Source organism: Narcine bancroftii, chromosome 1, assembly GCF_036971445.1.
Source record: "Narcine bancroftii isolate sNarBan1 chromosome 1, sNarBan1.hap1, whole genome shotgun sequence".
Classification (NCBI taxonomy): Eukaryota; Metazoa; Chordata; class Chondrichthyes; order Torpediniformes; family Narcinidae; genus Narcine; species Narcine bancroftii.
In genome coordinates, this window is record NC_091469.1 from 233768192 (window position 1) to 233784838 (window position 16647).

Consider the following 16647-nt stretch of genomic DNA (forward strand, 5'->3'; position numbering starts at 1 on the left):
CAGGATGGTTTCAAGCTGTGAGACTTGTTTGAAACATCATGCAAAGCAGTCAAAAGAACCCTTGATAATAAGTGAATAATAAACAGAACCATGGCAGAAAGTTGGGACTGATCTGTTCCACATGAATGGAAAGAATTATTGCTGGTTATTTATTATTAATTGATTGCGCTGCTTCCAAGCATATCTGCTGCTTGTGTGAACCAATAAATGAAATTGATCTTTGCAAGACATGGAATTCCTCAAATTGTCTGCAGTAATAATGGACCATGCTACAGTTGTAGACAATTCCAGAAATTTGCAGAAGAGTATGATTTCTGACTTGTGACTTCAAGTCCTCTGCATCCACAGTCAAATGGCAAAGCAGAGAAAGGAGTTCATATAGTTAAACAGTTGCTCAAGATTCGTATTTAGCTCCATTGAGTTACAGAGCTTTGCCATTTGAACATGGCATGTTACCAACTTCCCTATTTAAAAGAACCAAGATGTCAAACAGAAACAAAATCGTCTACGAGGGAGGCAAGTCAGTGAGAAGCTTAGGGCCACTGGCACAACATGACTCAGTGAGACTCAGAGATTCCAACACTTGGGACAAAAGGGCCACTGTTCTGGGAGAAGTAAATCCAAGATCTTTCACTGTCAGAACAGAGTAGGGTCAAATACTGAGGAAGAATCGAAGGAGCCTGCTGAAAATGCCAGAGATACAGCAGAAACAGATAAATGCAGAGGATTCAGCCAGCACAGAAATAGGGGAAACACCACTCATGCTAGACAGTAGTGGATCAGCAGAGCCAATACAAGCACCTGCAGAGCTAACAGAAGCACTCTGTGTTAAGAAGATCCACACAAGTTATCAAAGCACCTGACAGACTGAATCTATAAAATAAAAAGAACTACGCCTTAAAAGTTTGTGTTGCTGATGTTCATGTTACCTTTGTGTTGAACTTTAAATTGAAAGAATACTGTATTAATGTGTTATGTTTGATTAAACATTTCAGGGGAAGGGGATGTAATGATAGAATGCTACCACCAAGAGGAGTCAGAGATGGTGTGTGTAGCATCTGGGGAATGCTGTTGCACTTTGAGTGGATTCAAGATGGATGCCTCCACCTGAGATCGGGCATATGTATGTTCTGTCCTTTGTGCTGTTTGCTTAGTTAATAAATCTAGTTGTTTTAAAAAGATCCAAGTTTCTTTATTGTAATAAAAGAAACACCATAACAGCTACTACAAGTAGGGCAACAGCATGGCCTCATGGGCCAGAAGGGCCTATTACCATGCTGTATCTCTAAATTTTTTTAAAAATTGAATTAAAATAATGGGATAACTTTGGTTGAAGGCAGTTGTAGGTACAGGCAACCACTTTTCTGGCAATAGTCTCCATAGCATCATATTGTATATCTAGATAGAGGACCAGCATTCCCTCCAAAAATAGAGATGGTGGCACCTCAATAACTAACGAAATGTCCTCTATTGCAGTTTAGCAAACACCATTGATATCTTCTCCTACAGAATGCCAAACAAAAGATTTGTATTGGTATGTTCTTTTAGATATTGCACCAGCAGCGTCTCCTTACATTTCTTATGACCTACATTTCTTTCTTTTTCAATCTTTTTATTATTATTATAATTTATAAACACATACAGTTCAAAGAGATATAAAAAAAATACATAGTAAGTAATGAATTAATACAGAGATATTAAACAATAATATTACAGAATAAAAATATATCATAAAAAAAAAATTTTGATCAGTTTAGGGTGTGAACTATCTCTAAAAAAAAAGATATAATTAATAACAATATATGAAAAAAGAGAAAAAAAAAACCCAAAAAAGAAGAAAAAACAAATCTGAATTAAAAAAAACTTAAAAAAAAACTTTTTAAAAAACCTACAGATATAGCTAAACCACGCCGATCACTCCGATCTCATCCTACAGCCCAATTATCATACATAATCATAGAAAGAAAATAGAGCCAGATCAACTCACCACAAATGAAAATATTGAATAAATGGTCGCCAGGTTAACTCAAACTTAGAAGGGGATTCATAGACAGAGATTCTAATTTTCTCTAAATTTAAACATAGTATAGTTTGGGTAAACCATTGGAAAACAGTGGGAGGATTTACCTCTTTCCAATTTAATAGTATAGATCTTCTAGCCATTAGTGTAAGAAAAGCAATCATACGATCCGCAGGAAGAGATAAATAAGTCAAATCTATCATAGGTAATCCAAAAATTGCAGTAATGGGATGTGGTTGTAAATCAATATTCAAAACAGTATATATAATGGAAAAAATTTCCTTCCAATAATTCTGTAAAGAGGGACAGGACCAAAACATATGTGTAAGGGAAGCTATTTCCAATTGACATTTATCACATATAGGATCGATATGAGAATAAATGCGATGGAGTTTATCTTTAGACATATGAGCTCTATGAACAACTTTAAACTGTATTAGTGAATGTTTTGCACATAGAGAAGAAGAGTTTACCAGTCGCAGAATTTTATTCCAATTTTCATTAGAAATATGAAGGTTGAGTTCTCTTTCCCAATCATTTTTAAACTTTTCAAAAGTCCCAGAATTTATTTTTGTAATTATATTATATAATTTAGATATCACACCTTTTGGAGGGAATTTTGAATATAGTATATCCTCTAAAACAGTCGTAGTCTCCTGATTGGGAAAAGAGGGTAAAGTCGAAACTATGACCTACATTTCTGTGCATTGTCCATTCATTGTTGCATGGATTCAAGCCAAAGTGGTGGCCATGTTACAAATTTCATACACATGGAGATATCACTTGAAAATTTCATTGTGTGCTGCACTGAAGATCATCAAACATATCTGCAGATCGATTCAACACAATTCAATCCATGGGCACTTCAATGAAAATGGTTACCATGACTGAATTTCTAGATCAATAAATATGTTTCTTCCACAGAATATCACGATTTGACAAGGATCTGAACTAGTTTCAGAAGTTAGAGATTTCACAATAAATCATAACTATTTTATATACAAACTGTGTACAGAGGAATTGGAATTTATTTTCTCTGGGGAAAGTCATTTATTTGAATGCCACACTAAATCAGAAACTGCTGCTATGCTAAGAGTAAGTAAAGTCATGCTCTGAAAATAGCAGGAAAAGCTATAATTTTTTTCAGAAGTACAGCTTGCAACATTATTCTGGTGAATTGGTGACGAAGAGAACATCTAGCAATTTCAATGACTGGCGGTTTAGGATGAAGGCTAAGTTGAAAAGATACCGTAATTAATGCTCCTGACCTCTGAGGACCATTTTCCTCCCATGGGGCACTGGTTCTGTTCTGCGTGGCTGAACAACCATCCAGTTTTGTTACCCTGGAGCTAAGAAGAAGGTTAAAAAAAAGTGCAAATGTCAAGATAATTGAATATCTACAAGTGATAGCTACACAACTACTGCAGTGCCCCTCCCATGATTTTGCCCTAGCTACAACATTACATGATCTGCATAATTAAAAGTCAAAATACCACAAACATGGATATTTTGAGTGATAGCCTGTGAACTCCTGTTTTTTTTTTGTTGCTTTTATTCCATGTTCTTCAATGACAACTGCACATATATCTTCTCAGTCATGGCGTCTCTCTCACTTCATGTTGTTCCCCATTTACGTTGTGACAAAGAACACATCTGATTCTAACTGGTTAATTCACTTACACAAAATTAATATAATTGAAAATGAAATGTCAACTAAATTGGATTTGTTTTCTTCCTTTCTGAGCCACAGCTTGAACCAATGGCCTTCAATTCAACCAGTATCATTATTAAAAGGATAGATGGGGCTCAAAGCACAATTTTGTATAATTTTTACAGATATTATACTAAAAAGTTCAAATATATTTAAACTCAAGGAAGTAAGACATAACTAAATAGAGATAAATGGAACTGGGGTTATTTCTTAATTTGTTATGCATTAATTACCATCAATGAAAGAATATTGAGCATTAAAAAATGCAATTTTTCCAAACAGGAATAAAAAAAAGACATTTATTAAAATAATATTGTTTTTGATAATCGTCAATGGGAAATGGATTCTCTACAATATAATCAAACAGCCTTTCAAAACACTTCATCATTGTGATGTAAGTGCTACTGGTTGATAGTCAGTAAGACCGGCTCCTGCACTCTTCTTGGGCACCAGGATGATTGACACCTGTTTGAAACCATTGGGTAAGAATTTGGGATATGATAAGAGTTTGCAAATTGGATTAAAGCTTTATATAATGGATCAAAAGTTAAAGTTGTTACAAATGGGAAAATATCTGCGCCTTTTCATTGAATGAGATCGAGTAGGCGAGGGTGTCCATTGTCTCCAGCTTTATTTATTTTAGTAATAGATCCATTAGCAGAACTGATTTGATCAGATACTGATATTAAAGGTTTTAAAGTAGATAGAGAGGGGTGTAAGATTAATTTATTCGCAGAATAATTTATTTGACAGAACCAGAAGGGTAATTAAGAAAATTATTTTTAAGATTAAAAGAGTATGGAAAATTATCTGATAATAAAGTAAATAGGAATTAAAATGAAGTTAGGCCCCTTATTAGAGGTGACTATACTCAGTGTAAAAGAGATACCCAATTTAAATGGAATAAAATATTTAGGGATATGAGTAGATATCAATTTAAATAATATATTTAAATTGAACTATACCCCCTTACTTAAGAAAATTGATGAAGATTTAAATAAATAGATGGAACAGCAAATAACATTATTGGGAAAGGTTAATTGTAATAAAACTAATATATTTCCAAAAATACAATATCTTTTTCAAACATTGCCTATATCTTTGCCACAAAATCTCTTTCAGGAATTAAATAAACATATGTAAGAAAATTTCTTTGGAAAGGCAAGATGTTTATGGTTTTGTTAGAAAAATTAACATGGAAATTTGAATTAAGAGGTCTACATCTAAATTTTAAGAATTATTACAAAGCAACACAAATGAGATTTCACTCTTTTTTGGAAGAGGGAGAGAAACAAGCATTGATTAAGACAGAGATGGAAAAGATAGGAGAGAAGACACCAGAAGATTTTACATTTAAATGGGAGTGGAGATTAATATCTGGAGACAGGGAAACCCCATTGTTGAAGAATTTGATGAATTTATTGAATAAGGTAAACTTTGGAATGGAAATAAGGAATCCTATGTTATCTAAAATTCCTTTGAACCAAAATAGATTTATCCCATTTACAATGAATAACCGACTATTTAATATTTGATTTTCTAAGGGAATTAGAAACATTGAAGATTGTTAAGAAAATTTAATGTCATCCGATCAACTAAAACATAAGTATGTTATTATAAAATAAAAGCATATTTAAGAAATAAAATTAGTCCAAAAATGTTATTACCTAAAAGGAGTGAAATAGAAATTTTGATTTGTAATAGATCTATTAAGAAATTTATTTTAACCGTGTGTATATTAATGCAAAATGGAACTCAAAAACAGGGAATTCATTTTTCTAAACAGAGATGGGAAACAGATCTAAATATCATTATTAGGGAGAATAATTGGATGGAATTATCTCATGATAGTTTGACAAATACAATAAATGTTAGATATAGATTGGTTCAGTATAACTTTTTACATTAATTATATCTTACCTCACAAAAATTAAATAGATTAAAGTCAAATTTATCAGATAAATGTTTTAGATATGATCAAGAGATTGGTACTTTTGTGGATTCTGCATGATTATATTCAAAATTGAGAGCATTTTGGATAGAATTTTTGGAACAAGTCACGTGAGTTAAATTTCCACAAGATCCAATGTTTTTTTTAACTGGGTAATATTTCAGGGATAAGACTAAAATTGAAATTGATTTTTTTATCAGTAGGAGTTTATGAAAATTGCATTACCAGTTGCATGAAAAAATATAGAAATGAAATGGAAATCAGATTTGCATTTAGGTATGGAAAGATAGCATGCGGAAATAAAGAGTTGTATATCTCTTGAAAAAAATTACATATAATTTAAGGAATAAATATGATACTTCTTTTGAAAATTTGGATCCAATTTTTATAAATTTATGATTGGTTTTCCTCATGAGACCTCAATAACTCCTTGGAATAATTAAATAATACTGAAAAGGCTAAATTTGACTGAATGGTGCTGACACTTTAGTAACCAGGTGTAGCGGTACACTTGGAGATAGTGGGCAGATCCAGCACTGACAGCTCCCGTCTTGTGACACCTAGACACAACAGCGTCCTATCTATGGGCAACTAGCCACTACAGCCACGAGTCATAGTGATTCAGCAGCACCCGTAGGTCTACTGAGAAGCCCTGGCCTACTCAACGTAGCTACATCATGAGGTCATTAGCACTTTAGATGTCATAATGCCAGGTCACATATTGTGTGTCTATAGCAAGCCTGATAACACTGTAATAAACGCTTCTCTCTTCGCTGGCTGACAACTTCAGGTGTGGTCTCGTTACTTCAACATGATGGCGTATGAGGTGGGGCGTGGCAAGATGGCGCAAGGATCAGACGTGCCTTCCAGTCCTCTCCTGACTCTATCTTATTGTTTTGTCTAGAAATGCCCATTAAAATTCTTTAAAAGTTTAGATAATTTCAGTGCTGTTAATTTAACTTATGATGGTACAATTGGTGGAAAAGAGCAAAAAAAAACGACAACAGATCATCAAAAAACTACATTTTCCAAAAGTTCAAGTTTTGGAGCCTACCTACAGGAAAGACACCGGGACTCAGCGTGAAATGGATCCCAGGAGAGAGGTACAGTGTTCAGATGTAGAGCTCTATGTTACATCGGTAGAGCCCCCTAAAGAGGGCGCCAAATAGCCTTTAGAACAAAGAGTTACTCAAAGGCATTTGTCAGCTGTAGAGGTGGCGCTGCAAACTGCATCTTTTGAGATACAAGAACCTATACAACTTGATGTACTGGGAGAATTTAATACATTATGGACTGAGGAAAACCCTGGCCAGCGTCCTCCAGTCATTGCTGGAGAGGCTGTGGCTGGGGTTTCCACACGCAGTCATACTACAAGGAAGGCAACCAGAATGAAGGAAGGAATAGAAGATCTTTTGGAGAAGAAGCAGGAATCTGTTGAGCCAAAATCTCTTCCAATTGAAAAGATTTTTGTGAATCTTGAATCTAAATTATCTTATACAATGCAGGGATTATCCAAGATTATGACTGAACTTGGTACTAGGTTTAATACTTTGGTGAAAATACATTCTCAACAGATGGCTGAGTTTGGAGCTTTTAAGCTTGAAGTGAGAGATAAATTTAATTCGTGTGAAGAAGATATAGACGAAATACGGGATCAAGTTTTTGATGTGACCAAAATGGTCGAAGACTTACAAACTCAAAATAAAAATTTGGTGAAAAAGATTGATTATTTGGAAAACCAATCCAGACAGAACAATATAAAGATTATTGGTTTGCCGGAAGTTATGGAGGGACCAGACGCAAGAAAATTTTTTACTGAATGGATTCCGCAGGTGTTGGATCAAGAACATTTCCCGGAAGGTATAATACTGGAACGTGCTCACAGAGCCTTGCGTAGAATACCTATTTCAGGTCAAAGTCCAAGACCTGTTTGGTTTGTTGCTTGAATTATTACGACAGAGAAATAATTTTACGAGTGGCTATTAGAAATGCACAACAGAGAAAATCACCCTTGATGATTCAAAATAATCGAGTTTTCTTCTATGCGGATTTGAGTCAAGAAGTTATGTTCCAACGACGGGAATTCAACTCTGCTAAAGAGTTGTTGTGGAAGAAAGGTTATAAGGCAACCTTTAGATATCCAGCTGTTTTGAAGGTTTTTCAAGATGGTTACCAACCAAAGTTCTTTGATTCTCCAAAGGAAGCTATAGCATTTGCTCAAGAGCTGCCAATTACTCAGTTTCAACAGAGACGTAGTCCGCCGCGATCTCTAAGGAGACAAGAGATGGAAGAAAAGAGCCGTGCTTCAAGAAGGAATGGTTGTAATGGTGACTCGGCAGTTGGAGCTGATTAAAAGAAGAGTTGTCCTTTTATTTTCTGATGTTTTTTTTTAAAAAAAAGGGATATTATTGTTGGGGGAGAGAACTGGATAGGCACTATTTTCTGAAAGTCATCTGCTACGTGTGAGTTATCTCACACCCATTTTTTTTTGGGAGTTATCGCATTACGCGGTTTAGACGGGAGGGGGTATTTTTAACCTCCTACCCGTTTTTTTTTCCTTTTTTTTGTATTATTAGATTAAAGAGTGAAGGGGTTTTTTTTGTTTAAACATTAAAAAAAAGCATAAGAATGTATTTGATTGTTTAAAAAACTAAAAATTGATGAGGTTTTTTTTGTAAAGTTTATTCAGTAGATAAGGAATATCTGAAATTTAAATGTGAATGGGATGGATAAGTTTTTTTTAATATTTTTTCTTTAACTTTAAGGTGAAAGGAGTGGTAATTCTGGTGTATATTATTTTGCTATTTTAGTTATAGAACGAAGGGAATAATGGTGAAAGTTATAAATTGAATTGTACAATTTTTAATGAGGCTTGAATTTTGTTTGTGGTTTATGCTCCATTTGTTGAAGATATAGATTTCATTGTAGATGTGTTTTTATTATTTGGATATCTGAATTTTAACGTAATGATTGGGGATATTTAAATGTGGTATTGGAGCTTTATTGGATAACTATTCAATAGTAAAAGGGAAAAATGATGGAAGAGTACTAAAATTGAATTGTACAATGCTTAATGAGGTTTGAATTTTGTTTTAAGATGGTGGTTTATGTGACTAATATGATGATAGATGTGAAGTTAGTTGATATTTGGTGAAGGTTTATCTCTATAGAGAAAGTTTTTTTTTCATTTTTTTTTCATGCTACAATTTTTTTTAAGAATTTATTATTGTTTAAGAATTTTTGATAGATAATGTTACTAACTTTACTAATTTTTTATATTAAGTTTGAGTTAAATATATGTTTCATCTTAACTCCGTTTGTTAAATATATGCATTTAAGATTAATTTAAATATGTTTTTTAAGTCTGAAATTACTTTTCTTTTTGTTAGTATTTTAATCGGTTATGTTTTTGTTTTTTTTTGTAAGTGAGTTTTTTTTCCTCACATATATTATTAACTTTATTAATTCTTCACTCTTTATTTTGGGGGGAAAGGGGGGGTTGGACTAATTTGAGTTGGGTTATTAATGTGTAATAATTATTGGGGAGGGTATAGTTTATTTAGATTACTGATATTGTATTGTAATTTTATTATTTTATTCTTAATTTTTTTTAAATGTAATTCTATATGTTATTCATGTTATAAAATCTTAAATAAAGTTTAAAAAAATGATGACGTATGAGCACAAACATCTTTTTCTTTTCGGTTTTTAAGGGTTATTTTGGGATGGGGTTTGTGGGGTTTTTTGGGGGTATAAAACATCATGTACAATGGATTTGATTTGGTTATGTGACTATTAATTATTGTATCTTGATTTCAATACATGCATGGAAACAAATAAAATATTCAAAACAAACCTCAGAGGGGTCAGGTTAATGATGATTAATCTGGATGGCCTTGAGTGGACTTAAATATATTGACACACAGCATGGAGGAGTAAGGGAAATAAATCTACACAAGCAATTTTGGGGGAAAAAGTGGTCAGTGTTAAAAGGAATTTGCAGAGTTTAAACAGGTATGTTAAAAGGCAGTTAGTTGGTGGTTTAAGGATTGTGGTTATGTGGGTATTATGACAGCGCATCGGGGATGGATGGCTCAGCTTAAACTCTCATGTATCAGATGTTGTCTGAGATTTGCGGCAGCAAGTAGAATATGTTAGTGTTGATTTTTAAAAATTTCTCCTATTCCTCTTCTTTCTGACTAGGTGCTGTCTCAACTAATAAATCTAAATCATCAATGACCTTAGTATGCAGAGTTTTAGCAATGTGAAAAGACACTGAAGAGGTTATTCTTGTATCAATTTTAAACCATTATTTTCAGATTATACCATACATAACTTGATTCATCTTAATAAAGGCAAAAGGTTTTTTGTGGATCTTAAACTATGGTATTCATTATTTCAAATAAGTCTATCAACTTAACACTTCATTTCATTTTCTAACAATGGGACTTAAATTAATTGAGTCCATCTTACGTTAAGCATGTTGCAAATCTGTCACATGATTTGTTTGCTTATTAAATTAAGGAATGCAATATTAATGTGATAGTAAGTCGCATTATCAAAGCAAAACATAGACATTTTCTTGGTATAAATAGGTCAGCACAACATTGTGGGCTAAAGAGCCTGTAATGCTCTATGTCCATAGTTCCTCCAGGGTTCAGGGGAACTATGGATATAGAGGGCTCTCAATGTGGCACTGAGCTTCGGGCGTCTGGTGATGGAACGCATCAAAACGCACCTCAGATACTCTGTATCCATTTTGATTCTCCTACAGAAGAAACCATTCCACAGACGATGTTACAGCCTTGTCCCTTTACTCCATCCTGAGCCACCTGGAGAACGATGCCTCATACACCTGGCTGCTGTGCATTGACTTCAGCATGCTGTTTAAGCAATACATCCCCAGAGGCTGGTGGAGAAGCTGTCCTTGCTGTGACTCAACACCCCTCTCTGTAACTGGATTCTAGCCTTCCTAACAGAAAAACCACTGTATGTTCAGGTCCATAGCAGGATGTCGAGCACTTTCACGCTGAGCACTGGTGCACCTGAAGGCTATGTGCTCAGCTCGCTCCTGTTCATGCTACTGACCCACGACTGCATTGTCAGATCCAGCTCCAATAAAGTCATCAAATTTGCAGATAACACAACAGTCGTTGGCCTCATCAGCAACAATGATTAGTCTCATTATAGAGAAGAGGTGGAAAATCGTGTGAAATGATGCAAGAGTAACAACCTGAGTCTCAATGTGGAAAAGATAAAAGAGATGATCCTGCACTTCAGGAGGACCAGGAATGACCAGCCTCCACTACACATCAATGACTCTGTTATGGAGAGAATGGAGGGCACCAAGTTTCTTGGAGTTCACTTAACTAGTGAGCTATCCTGGCCACACATCATCTCCTCACTTGTCAGGAAGTTGCAACAGTGACTGCACTTCCTGAGAAGACTGAAGTGGACAAAGCTACCAGCCACCATTATGTCAACCTTCTACAGGAGGTCTATCAAGAACATCCTAGCCAGCTGTATACGATTGCTGCAGAGAAATGGATCAGAGGTCAATCTAAAAGACCAAAAGAGTGGCAGAGAGGATCACTAGAATCTCCCTGCCCCCATCGACAGGATCGTTGTCTGAAGAGGGCATGCAAAATCATTGAGGACCCCTTCCATCCTGCACACAGCATTTTCAGCTGCTTCCGTTGGGACAGAGATACAGGAGGATCAGAGCCAGCACCACCAGGCTGAGGAACAGCTTCTTCCCACAGGCAGTAAAAATGTTGAATGACAAAAGAAATTGTTCTCACTAACCATCGGAAGCTTTCATATTTATGAAACAATTTTTATTTATTTATTTCTATAAATAAATAATTGTCCTGTATGTGTATTGTTTGTCTGTATGTGTGTTATATCTGGTTGTGTGTCTGCGAGTTTTGCACCGAGGACCGGAGATCGCTATTTCAACAGGTTGTACTTGTGCAATTGGAAGACAATAAACTTGACTTTGCTTGACTTGTCTTGATGTTCTATTTGAAGATCTGTATTTTATCGTTGAAGAGGTTTTATTAACTGAGTCCTCGAGATTATATAATCAAACATCATTATCATAAATATCTTGAGAACAATAGAAAAGTCATGCATGAAGGTTTTTCACAGTGCTCATAATTTATTGCATCAGATAGATGAAGTCATGAGGAGTCACGTGATGGAGTAGTGGCCGATAGTAGAATACCAGCCCTCTCCAGAAAAGAAGGAAAAAAGTGAGAAAAAAACAAAGCCCCAGACACACAAATCACAACAAAGAAAAAATAAAGGTGTGGAGGAAATGGCACCAAAGAAAGAAAAGCCAAAAACAATGGGAAGAAAAGAAGAAAGAAAGATGCCGGAAGAGAAAGGTGAAAGCCTTACCTGTATGTAAAAGCAGGGACCCACCTTGGAAAGAGGAGCCCACTCCCCGAGGTCAGTGGAAACCCCGCAGGGGCGTGACCCACCGAACGCAGGACTTCAAAGATGGCTCACGGAGCCAAACAGAGGCGCAACCGCGCATGCACAAGGAAACGCGCATGCGCGATGCGCATGACAAAGACAACACCGACGAGAGGGGGGACCAGCTGTGGAGTGGAACTCTACTGCACGAATAGCTGAGAGAGACCCGACAGCAGGGCTCCCAGCTGGAAGATAAAGGAAATAACGGGAATGGGAGGGGTGAGAATGAAAAAAGGAAACCAGAGGCACAACAGATGACCAGCCCAGAAGAAGAGGACCAACATCAAGACACCATTAAAAAAAAAATAACCAGCAAACTGAGACAAACAAGAAAGTCAGAAGAGACACAGATACAGGGAAGAGAAGTAGAAGACATAAACCCTAGAGCAGACACAGAAGAAGAAGAAGGAGAACATCAAGCTCTGCACAGAGAAATAGAAGATAAAGGGAATGGACAGTACATAGATAAAAAAAATTTGAAGAATATATGGAAGCATTAAAAGAATTGCTGACATGAGAATTTAATGAAATAAAAAGAAGAATGAAAAGTACAGAAGAAAAAAATGAGTAGATTAGACCTGGTCATTACAGAAATAGGGAAAAGATTAGACAAGGTGGAAGAATGAGGAAACAGCCGTAGAAATGGAAGTGAACGACTTAAAAAGAAAATTGGAAGAAATTGATAAAAAAGTTAAAGAAACACAGCAGTTGTTAGCTCAGAAGATGGATATAATGGAAAACTATAATAGGAGAAACAACATAAAGATAATGGGCCTTAAGGAAGATGAAGAAGGGAAAGGTATGAAAGAATTTATAAAAGAATGGATCCCCAAGGTCCTGAGAATGCCAGAAACGCAGGAAGGAATGGAAATAGAAAGGGCACACAGAACATTAGCCCCGAAACCACAGCCACAACAAAAACCAAGATCTATTTTAGTAAAATTCCTGAGAAATACGACAAGAGAAAATATATTGGAGAAGGCAATGAAAAAAATGAGAGAAGACAAAAAACCTCTGGAATACAAAGGTCAAAAAAAAAAATTCTACCCAGATATAAGTTTTGAGCTCCTGAAGAAGGGAAAAGAGTTTAACGCAGCAAAATCAATCCTATGGAAGAAAGGCTATAAATTTATGTTAAGATATCCAGCAGTGCTTAAAATAGTTATCCCAGGGCAGCAAAGCAGACTGTTCTCGGATCCGGAGAAAGCATGAGAATTTGTAGAATGCCTGCAAAACAGAAAGAGAGATGAAGAGATGTAACAAGAACAAAGAATGATGACAAATTTCATATAAAGAAGAAAAATAATGTATAAGTAAGAACTAAGGAGGGGAAGAAAAGGGAAGAAAGGAAGTAAGGGGGGAATAAAGAGGATGAGCTTTGTTTTATGTGAAGATAAAAGTCTTTTCTGGAGGGAGTTGTGTGGGAGAGAAAAACAGTCACTGTGAAATCAGTTGACACTTGCGAGCGGGTTTGCAATCCAAATGGAGAGGGGAGTTGTGGTTGCCCGGCAAGGGACAAGGGGCAACTCAGAGAGGGGGGGACATTTGGGGTTAAGGGAATTTTAGATGTGGGAATAGTGGAAATATTTTATGTTTTAGAAGTGTTGTCTTACAGTGCGTTCAAAAAAAGAAAACAGAAATGGATAAGAAGGGAAGGTGGTGATGAGGAAACGGAAAGGAAAGATAAACAAAGTATGAAATGACCATATTGAACTATATGACTTTAAATATTAACGGAATACATAATCAAATCAAAAGGAAGAAGCTGTTTAAATTTACTGAAGAAAGAAAAAATTGATGTAACATTTGTGCAGGAAACACATCTAACTGAAGTGGAACACAAGAAATTAAGGAGAGACTGGGTAGGACACGTAACGGCAGCATCATATAATTCAAAAGCCAGATGAGAAGCTATATTAATCAATTAAAATGTACCAATCAAAATAGAGGAGGAAATAATAGATTCAGCAGGGAGATATGTAATGATAAAGTGTTAGATATATTCAGAATTTTGGAATTTGCTCAATGTATATGCACCTAATGAAGAGGATCAAAAATTTATGCAAGATATCTTTTTGAAGATTGCAGATACGTAGGGGAATATACTGATAGGAGGGGACTTTAACTTTAATTTGGACTCAAAGATGGATAAAACTGGAAAAAAAGACTAGCAGAAAAAACAAAGTAACCAAATTTATGGTTACATCGATGCAGGAAATGCAACTTTTGGATATATGGAGGAGACAACACCAAAAGGAGAAGGAATATACATATTATTCAGGTAGACACAAAACATACTCAAGGATAGACCTATTCCTGTTGTCAGCCCACATCCAAGGGAGAGTTAGAAAAACGGAATATAAAGCTAGATTGTTATCGGATCACTCACCCGTTATTAGCAATAGAGCTGGAGGACATCCCACCGAGAACATATAGATGGAGATTAAATTCCATGCTACTTAAAAGACAGGATTTTAGAGAATTAATTGAGCGCCAAATTAAAATGTACATTGAAATGAATATGGAATCAATGAAAGATAAATTTATACTATGGGATGCAATGAAAGCTTTTATCAGAGGGCAGATAATAAGTTATATAACTAAGATGAAGAAGGATGACAATCGGGAAATAGAACAGCTGGAAAGGGAAATAGCAAGTACAGAAAAAGAATTAGCAACAAGGGAAGATACAACAAAAAGAAGAGAATTGGCGGACAAAAAAATAAAATATGAAACACTACAAACGTACAAGGTGGAGAAGAACATAATGAAGACAAAGCAGAAGTATTATGAGCTAGGAGAAAAAACGCACAAAATACTAGTTTGGCAGCTTAAAATAGAACAAACTAAAAGAACTGTATTGGCATCAAGGAAAAAGGACAGACAAATTACATATAACCCAACAGAGATCAATGAAAACTTCAAGGAATTCTACGAGCAATTATATGGAACTGAGAATAAAGGGAAAAAAGACAAAATAGATGAGTTTCTAGCTAAAATTGAATTACCGAAATTTCAAGAAGAGGAGCAAAACAAATTAATAAAATCATTTGAAATAGAGGAAATACAGGATGTATTAAAAAAAAATACCGAACAATAAAACACCGGGAGAGGACGGACTCTATAAAACATTTAAAGACTTATTAATTCCTCCTCTCCTGGAAGTAATGAACCAGACTGAAGAAACACAAAACATGCCAGATTCATACAAAACAGCAACAATTATAGTAAAACCAAAGATGGGAAAAGATCCAATAACACCAGCATCGTATCGACCAATATTTCTACTCAACACAGATTAGAAGATAATAGCTAAACTATTAGCAAACACATTGGCTGACTGTGTGCCAAAAATAGTAAAACTAGACCAAAATGGATTTATTAAGAAAAGACGAACAATGGACAATATCTGTAAGTTCATTAACTTAATCCATGCAGTACAAGGAAACAAGACACCAACAGTGGCGGTTGCTTTAGACGCAGAGAAAGCCTTTGACAGAGTAGAATGGAATTATCTATTCAAAGTACTACAGAGGTTCAACCTACCAGAGAAATATATTAATTGGATTAAAGCATTATATAAGGGACCATTGGCGAAGGTGACAGTAAATGGATATATATCAAACCAATTTAAATTATGCAGGTCAACTAGGCCTCACTGTTCGCGTTAGCTATAGAACCCTTGGCAGAACAGATAAGAACAGATAAAATGAATATTCATAAAATGAAAATATCTTCCCAAGGATACAATACCTATTTCAATCATTACCAATTCACCTAACAGAGAAATTCTTCAAGGAGGTAAAGAAAATAATAAGGAAATTCTTATGGAAAGGGGGGAAACCGAGGATAGTGCTAGATAAATTAACAGAATGGTACAAACTAGGGGGCTTACAGCTACCAAACTTTAAGAATTATTATAGAGCAGCACAATTAAGATATCTTTCAGATTTTTATCAAACAAGGGAAAAACTAGATTGGACCAGATTAGAGCTAGATAAAATAGGGAAGAAGGTACCTGAACATATACTATATAAGTGGGATGAAAAGCTGGTGCAACATAGGAATTCACCATTACTGCACCATCCGCTCAACATTTGGAAGAAGATTCACGTAGAAAGGAAAAAAAACAAATTATCAACTATCAAAATTAATATTGATGCAAAATCAACTAATCCCTTTCACAATAGATAACCTTTCCTTTAGAGAATGGGAGAGAAAAGGGATCAAAAGAATATAAAAATGTTTTTTGGGAAATAAATTATTATCTTTTGAACAAATGAAGTACAAATATGGTACAATGTTTGCATACCACCAACTGAAAACCTACTTGAAGGACAAATTGGGAAGCAGACTGAGGTTACCAGAAGGAAGCAATTTTGAATATGTGGTTACAGACACAATGATAATTAAAAGATTTATAACAAACATGGACATCAAACTGCAAGAAAAAGAGAACGATGAAATAAGCTGTAAACCCAAACA

The 16647-nt window shown here is 35.1% G+C and overlaps 1 protein-coding gene across 2 annotated transcripts in view; it reads right to left on the reverse strand.

Annotated features, from left to right (window-relative positions):
* The window catches only part of epb41l4a (erythrocyte membrane protein band 4.1 like 4A), a 517267-nt gene that overhangs the window by 307085 nt on the left and 193535 nt on the right, over positions 1-16647 (reverse strand). For both annotated transcript variants that reach the window (XM_069892849.1, XM_069892845.1), the window contains exon 15: positions 3289-3369. In XM_069892849.1, coding sequence (XP_069748950.1) covers positions 3289-3369 — 81 coding nt within the window. The remainder of the gene's footprint in view (positions 1-3288; positions 3370-16647) is intronic.